The sequence below is a fragment of the Crocodylus porosus genome, unplaced genomic scaffold (assembly GCF_001723895.1).
Source record: "Crocodylus porosus isolate Cpor-Errol unplaced genomic scaffold, CroPor_comp1, whole genome shotgun sequence".
Classification (NCBI taxonomy): Eukaryota; Metazoa; Chordata; order Crocodylia; family Crocodylidae; genus Crocodylus; species Crocodylus porosus.
In genome coordinates, this window is record NW_017728911.1 from 7,431,297 (window position 1) to 7,437,419 (window position 6,123).

General features: G+C 41.7%; 1 protein-coding gene across 1 annotated transcript in view; it reads right to left on the reverse strand.

Moving 5' to 3' along the window:
- CHRNA5 (cholinergic receptor nicotinic alpha 5 subunit) overlaps positions 1–6,123 on the reverse strand; it is a gene marked incomplete at its 5' end in the record, with an annotated part of 23,168 nt that overhangs the window by 8,088 nt on the left and 8,957 nt on the right. The window contains 2 exons of the mRNA XM_019533155.1: positions 363–376; positions 586–734. Coding sequence (XP_019388700.1) covers positions 363–376; positions 586–734 — 163 coding nt within the window. The remainder of the gene's footprint in view (positions 1–362; positions 377–585; positions 735–6,123) is intronic.

Below are 6,123 nucleotides of genomic sequence, written 5' to 3' on the forward strand. Positions count from 1 at the left end.
GCTTTCCATGATTCTTACTCTTCTTAAAAACATTAAACTCATTTTTCAAAGGTTCTCAATTTGAAAATAATATTTTGAAGTCAGTACATTTAAAGTTGCTCTCTTTAATATGATATATTATGCCAGGAAGTCATCTTCATTTCTATGGAACTAAATTGCTCAAGGAACTTCTATCTGCTATTCTTTCCTGCAATAGATTGTCTTTATTTTTATAGTAACAGACTAACAATAAAACAGATTACCGTGTTTATAAAAAATATGGCTCGTTCTTGCTTGAAATTTGAACAAACAGAAAACATAACTCTTCAAATACTAAAGTTTCACTAAAGTTTGATGTGAATCTTATTAAGCTGAAAGGTTACTTTTTCTCATCAATCTTCTGCTTTGAACATCCTCCTGTTCTTCCTTCATCTTCACTTAGAGACTCTCTCTTTCTGTGGCTTGCATTCTCACCCTGTTCTTAGATTATTGTATTTAAAATCCCAGATGTATATAATTACAGAACTATTTTTTTCATAAGCACTTTCCTATTCTGAAAAACTTTGTTTGTAGTTTGTTTTTAAAGGAATTTAACATACATACCACATCCACTAACTGGGAGATTGCAAGACCAAACTTTATTTTTATTGTGTCATTCAAGCGTTCCACTGGGCGAACCCATCTCTGATAGTCTTGAAACAAGTGCTTAAATAAGCGATCTTCACTTTTTGCAATAAAGGAAGGTTCTGATGTACCTGCACAAAAAAAGGAGAAAGTTAACACTGAGCAAAATTAAATAAAACTTGTTTTCCTAAGAACTAGCAACTTGTGACATTTAATTATATAAGTAGTCATGTTCATATAGAAATCAAATTTATCTAATCCCCTTCTCTTTGCAAGAGTGTTAGAGGTTATCTAGTGTTAAGTTTTTATAAAATTCACTATTTCTATTATTCATTATTCTCCAACAGGCAAACAAATTCTACGGGCTTGTCTACATGAAGTCTTAATTTCAGATTTAAAAAATGTATTTGTTTAGATTAAAAACTGTTTTGTTTGTCAGATTAAAACTGTACTGTTTGTTAAAAAGGACTTGTGTCTGCATGATGCTGTTCCTTACTAAACAGTAAATGAGGAGGCAGGGTGCTGTTTGTCATTCCATCTGAAACTGTTACAGTAAGTTACTGCATCCTCATGGACATGTGATCGCATCTGTGCTGCAAATGTTTCTGGAAGTTCTCCTGCATTGCACTGTGCCCACAGAACAGCCACTCTGTTAACCTGCATGTCCTCTACTGCTGTAGGATCATGCTGACTGGGGGAAAATGATAGTGTTCAAATCCCAGTGAGCAACCATTTCTCCATTTGCACTTATATGCTTATAGAATCAGCACAGCTAGCATTTCATCCTAGCCCTACACCATGCCTTGTGGTAGATCATCATAACAGTGCTGAACGCCTAGACCTCCTCACATTTTTGGTGGATGACCGTGGAGTCTGGACAGCAAAACACATATTTTTTTAGGCTACTGAAAAAGGAGTGCCTGAGCAGAGTCACAACCAGGACTTTAGGCAGTGCCACCTTAAAATAAAAAGTAGATGAAAATGTCTTACAAAAAAACAAAGGTCAGAAATGAGAGCTCCAACAGAGTCTGTTTTTTGAGCCACCTGAGCATATTACAGGGACACAAACAGGATTTTGTCATGGAACACGAATATACCCATATGTCGTCTCCAATACTGCCAATACACACAAAGGAAAGTGGAGTCCAGGACCAAAGAGCACTCCAGGAACAAAGATATGCTCAAAAACAGGACCTCTGACATGCAAGACACTACCTGAAACATGTCCCCTTCCCCCAAGATAAACTAGACACCCAGCACCAAATACATGTTACCAACATTTCTTCTGGCCTTGAAAACTCTTTCATAGTACAGCTCAGGGGCAGGTCGGGGTAAAGAGGAAGAAGCAGGGGCATGGATGCCCCCCACCCCTTTCAGTTAACCATGCCACAGAAGTCAGGGATTTTTTTAAGTCCCCAAAACAAGCAAGGATTTCCCACTTCCCCTCAGTACTCAGAGGCATGTCCCCTCCCCTCCCCTGCTGCTGTCTCCAGCACCCCTGGGGGTGGCATGGGGAGCCCAAGACCCACTCTGACCAAACTGTGCACAGCCAAGCTCAGCCAGAGGCAACAGGGACAGGTCCCTGCCAGCCTGAGAACAGGCATGGGGAAAGGGAACCCATCCAGTGCTGTCTCTAGCAGAGCCTGGATCCATGGGCAGCCTGGCTGAAGCAAGGCAGAAATGACTCTGAAACTCTCCCTCCCCTGACAAACGAGGGCAGAAGCAGCAGGAGGAGGGGAAAGGAGGGCAGCAGGAGGGGAGGGGAGGTGCAGCTGAGCACAGAGAGGAAGGGGAGGGGAGAAGGAAGATTTTTACCTGTTTAAGGGGCTTAAAAGTTCCCAGCTGCTGCTCCTGCAGCATGGTCTGTCCACCCTGGTGTGTATGAGAAAGGAGTGGGAGTGGGAATACAGCCACCCCTACAGCACTGGTCAGTGCTCTCACACTCCCCTTCATAAAATCCTGAATCTACCCATAGTGTAGCTGGTCACCTGAGAATAACTGCAAGTCTCATAACCTTACCATTGTTTCAAAAGCAGTGGTGTTCTGTGCTATAATGTGTCAGATATTTTACTGCCTGAAGTTCATGCCACCATCTCAGGCAGATGTGGCCTAGTAGTTTGTCCAAATTCTACTTCCCTCCTTTTATGACCTCAAAACGGTGACTTAACTTTCTCACAATCAGTGAAAGTACAAGCCATTTTGCAAAGGGCAGCCAGCTATGCACAGATTACCTCTCTCATTTCTAGCTTGTCCTCCTCTCTCCAAACCCTGCCTACCATGCCATGTGTCCAAAGGGTGACTGTTCCACATTTAAACAGAAAACTGACACAAACTTGATAGCAGACCATTCTATTGTTTTAAGCACTCCTGTTCTATTAAAAAAAATACCTATTTCATTTTGACCAACCATATATATTTTAGAGTGTAAGCATTAAAAAGGTTTGCTTCTCAGTACAAAAATACATTGCAACCATAGAATTCAATTTAGGAAATGCATGGTGTGCAAAAACAGCATTGAAACATCAACATTAGTAAAATCTAGTGGGCCAAACAATCATTGCAAAACTGCATTTGTCATAGGAAACTTCTGGCACGTCTGCAGGGGATTTAAAATGGAATTTTAGGTAAAGGAAACTTACTAAGGTGACAAGGAAAAATGAGTAAAAGCACCAAGCAAGCCAGAAACCCTCAGGCACAGGTGATGAAAAGGAACTGAGATGTCAGGGCAGTTCTCCCCTTTATGACCTTTAAGCATAGAGCATATGTACCATGACCACAGGCTTTGCTGCAGAAGCTCTGACTAGTGCTCTGTATACACATGCCATTGCCTGCAACTGAAGAACTGAGTGTGTTCACAGAAAATCTGTTCTTAAACTACTTAGTCATACTGATCGGTTCTAAACTGACTGAAACCATTGACAAGAGAGACCTAAGCATTACTGTAATGAGCTCAAAGCATAATAAAAAAATGTCTGAATAAAATGTTAGTATTATTCTCTATTCCTTTCTTAATACAGATTTAAAATATTATATTATATAAATATAAGGCTTTCCCATACCAGAAGTTCACTGCTATCAATCTATAAAGGATAGCAGAAAAAGTAAAGCACCAGACAAGGGAACAAAAAGTATTAGAAACTGGGAAAGACTTCCCAGAACAGGAACAGATTAAGACCATTTAAATGTACAAAGGAAATAAATGTATTGAGCATGACAGAAGCAGATAAAATACTGAATGGTACACAGAAGGTCACTCATAATAGAAGGGAACAATTAAAAGTAGTGTTACACATATCTACTTCTATAAATACAATTCTCACACAGTGCTCATTGCCACAAGGTCTTAAGTGAAAAGGTTGAGTGGGGTTCTGAGCAATGATTAAAGCCTTTGTGAACAGTATAACGCTAACTTTAATCATTTTTTTCAAGGCTATTGTGCATGCTTTGGGATGTAAGACAACCCTCACTACAGGGAGTTATGCAGAAGCTTTTCCCATCATGTTATTGCAAAAACTATCCATTATGGATTTCTTCTCAAGTACAATATCTGAACAAAATGCAACCTAGGAAATTATTTTTCCATGCTGCTAACTGGCCAAAGCTAATGTCAGCTCTCTCACGAAGTTGTGATATGGTATCAGCAAAATCCACAAACCACTCAAAAACCCAGGAAGAACATACATATTGACAATGTGTTTCAAATGAATTAATAGAGTGCGCTTGTTTAATCCACTACTAAAACACATGCAAAAATCCATTAAGAATCATTCCCAGCACATGCAACAGTCCTGCACTGTTGCGAATGTAGCCATATGGGTGAGTCTGACACAGGTAAGGCTTTGTAATAAGGCCGTGATTCTCAACTAGCACCCTGGTTCAAGATCCTTTGAAGAGTGCTGCAAGGAGATAAGCAGATAAGCACATGCTCAGGCTTTCCCCTGCTTGGCTGTTGCCCCACCTGAACTGCTTGGTCCCTCTGCAAAGTAAGCACTGCAATAAATTACCATATTTACTTGAATACAAGACAAGGTTTTTTCCCCAAATTGGCATGTGAAAACAAGCCCCTTATCTTATAATCGCATACAAGAAAATCTCATTAAATACACTGTCTATCATTAAACTGCTGTTGGCATGTGCTCAGCAATGGAAATCAACCATTAAGTTGATTAAATGCAGCCAACACTAAGCATGACTATAAAACACATGGCCCATACTGGGCAAACATGCTGATGGGAACCTTACATATTTTATTAAAAACCACACTAATCACCCTACACTTACAGGTCGAGGAGGGAGGATACTTGCCTGATGATAGAGCCAGACAGACTTGATGACTGAGCTCTGCTCAGTTGAAATTTTGGAACTTGACCATTGGCCTTTGCTCAACTGAATTTGGAACTGATTTGGTCTTGAAGAAAAACTTTCCTTTTGGATAGGAGCAAAAGAGATGGGGGTCATCTGACCCCTAAGGCCTTTGGGTCTGGAGCTTGCACAAGAATACCTGCCTCAATTTGGAGGGGATCCAAAGCCCCAGACCAATGGGCCTGGGAGGAAGGATAGTTGCCCAGTGTTAGAGCCATGCAGACTTGAAAACTGAGCCTTGTTTAGTTGAATTTTGGAACCTGATTACTGGGCTTTGCCTAGTTGAATTTGGAACTGATTTGGCCTTGAAAAAGGATGTTTTTTAAAAAGAAAGGTTTTATTGCATAAGTGCCAAAGTGCTGCTCAAAAATGTGTTTCTGTGTTACCTATGCTAAAATTTGCAGAAGTTTAGAAAAAAGGTACATGGATAAATTCTGGATGAATGTATTGTGGATACTATATGCAAGTGGCTATAGCCATTTTTAATTATCAAAGTTATTGTTTACAAAGTTGCTCCTCATTCCCATATGATCAGGAAGTGCAGGGTCTGACAGTAAGGAGAGGGGGAAAGGGCTGCCAAGGGAAAAGCTTGGGGAGAATCAGAGAGCAAAGGAGTTACCTGCCCCCTCCTCCCCAGCAATGTATTTTACCTGCTATAGCACTGGGAGGGAGAGAAATTCAAGGCAAACTGCCAATAATTAGATTCTATATCTGGAGAACGATAACTAATTTATAGGTTTTCCATATATAGAATCTAATTATTGGGGGGGGTCATCTTATATTCAGGTTCATCTTCTATTTGAGTAAAGAAGGTAGTTAGTTGTGGAGGGACAGAGGGAGGCCCCACAAGTGAGGGAGGACGTGGGGCTGGGGCAAGGGTAGGTGGGACATGGGACAGAGCCATGGATGGCTCGCTTGGGGGCTGGGGGGCACACAGAGGGCAGCTCCCACTGCTGTGTGCACCCTCAGGGGAGGCATGGGGGCATGTGCCTGACCCCTCCCCCCCCCAAGGTTTGTGCACAGGGCGAAGGCAGGCTGCCTGCTCCAGGCTCAGGGCTGCATCAGCCTCTTCCTGGCAGGGGGCTGGACCAGGGCTGTGCTTGAGGCGGGCAGTAGCGGTGCTGGGAGGGGGGCTACAAGGTGGCTATAGCCACCCAA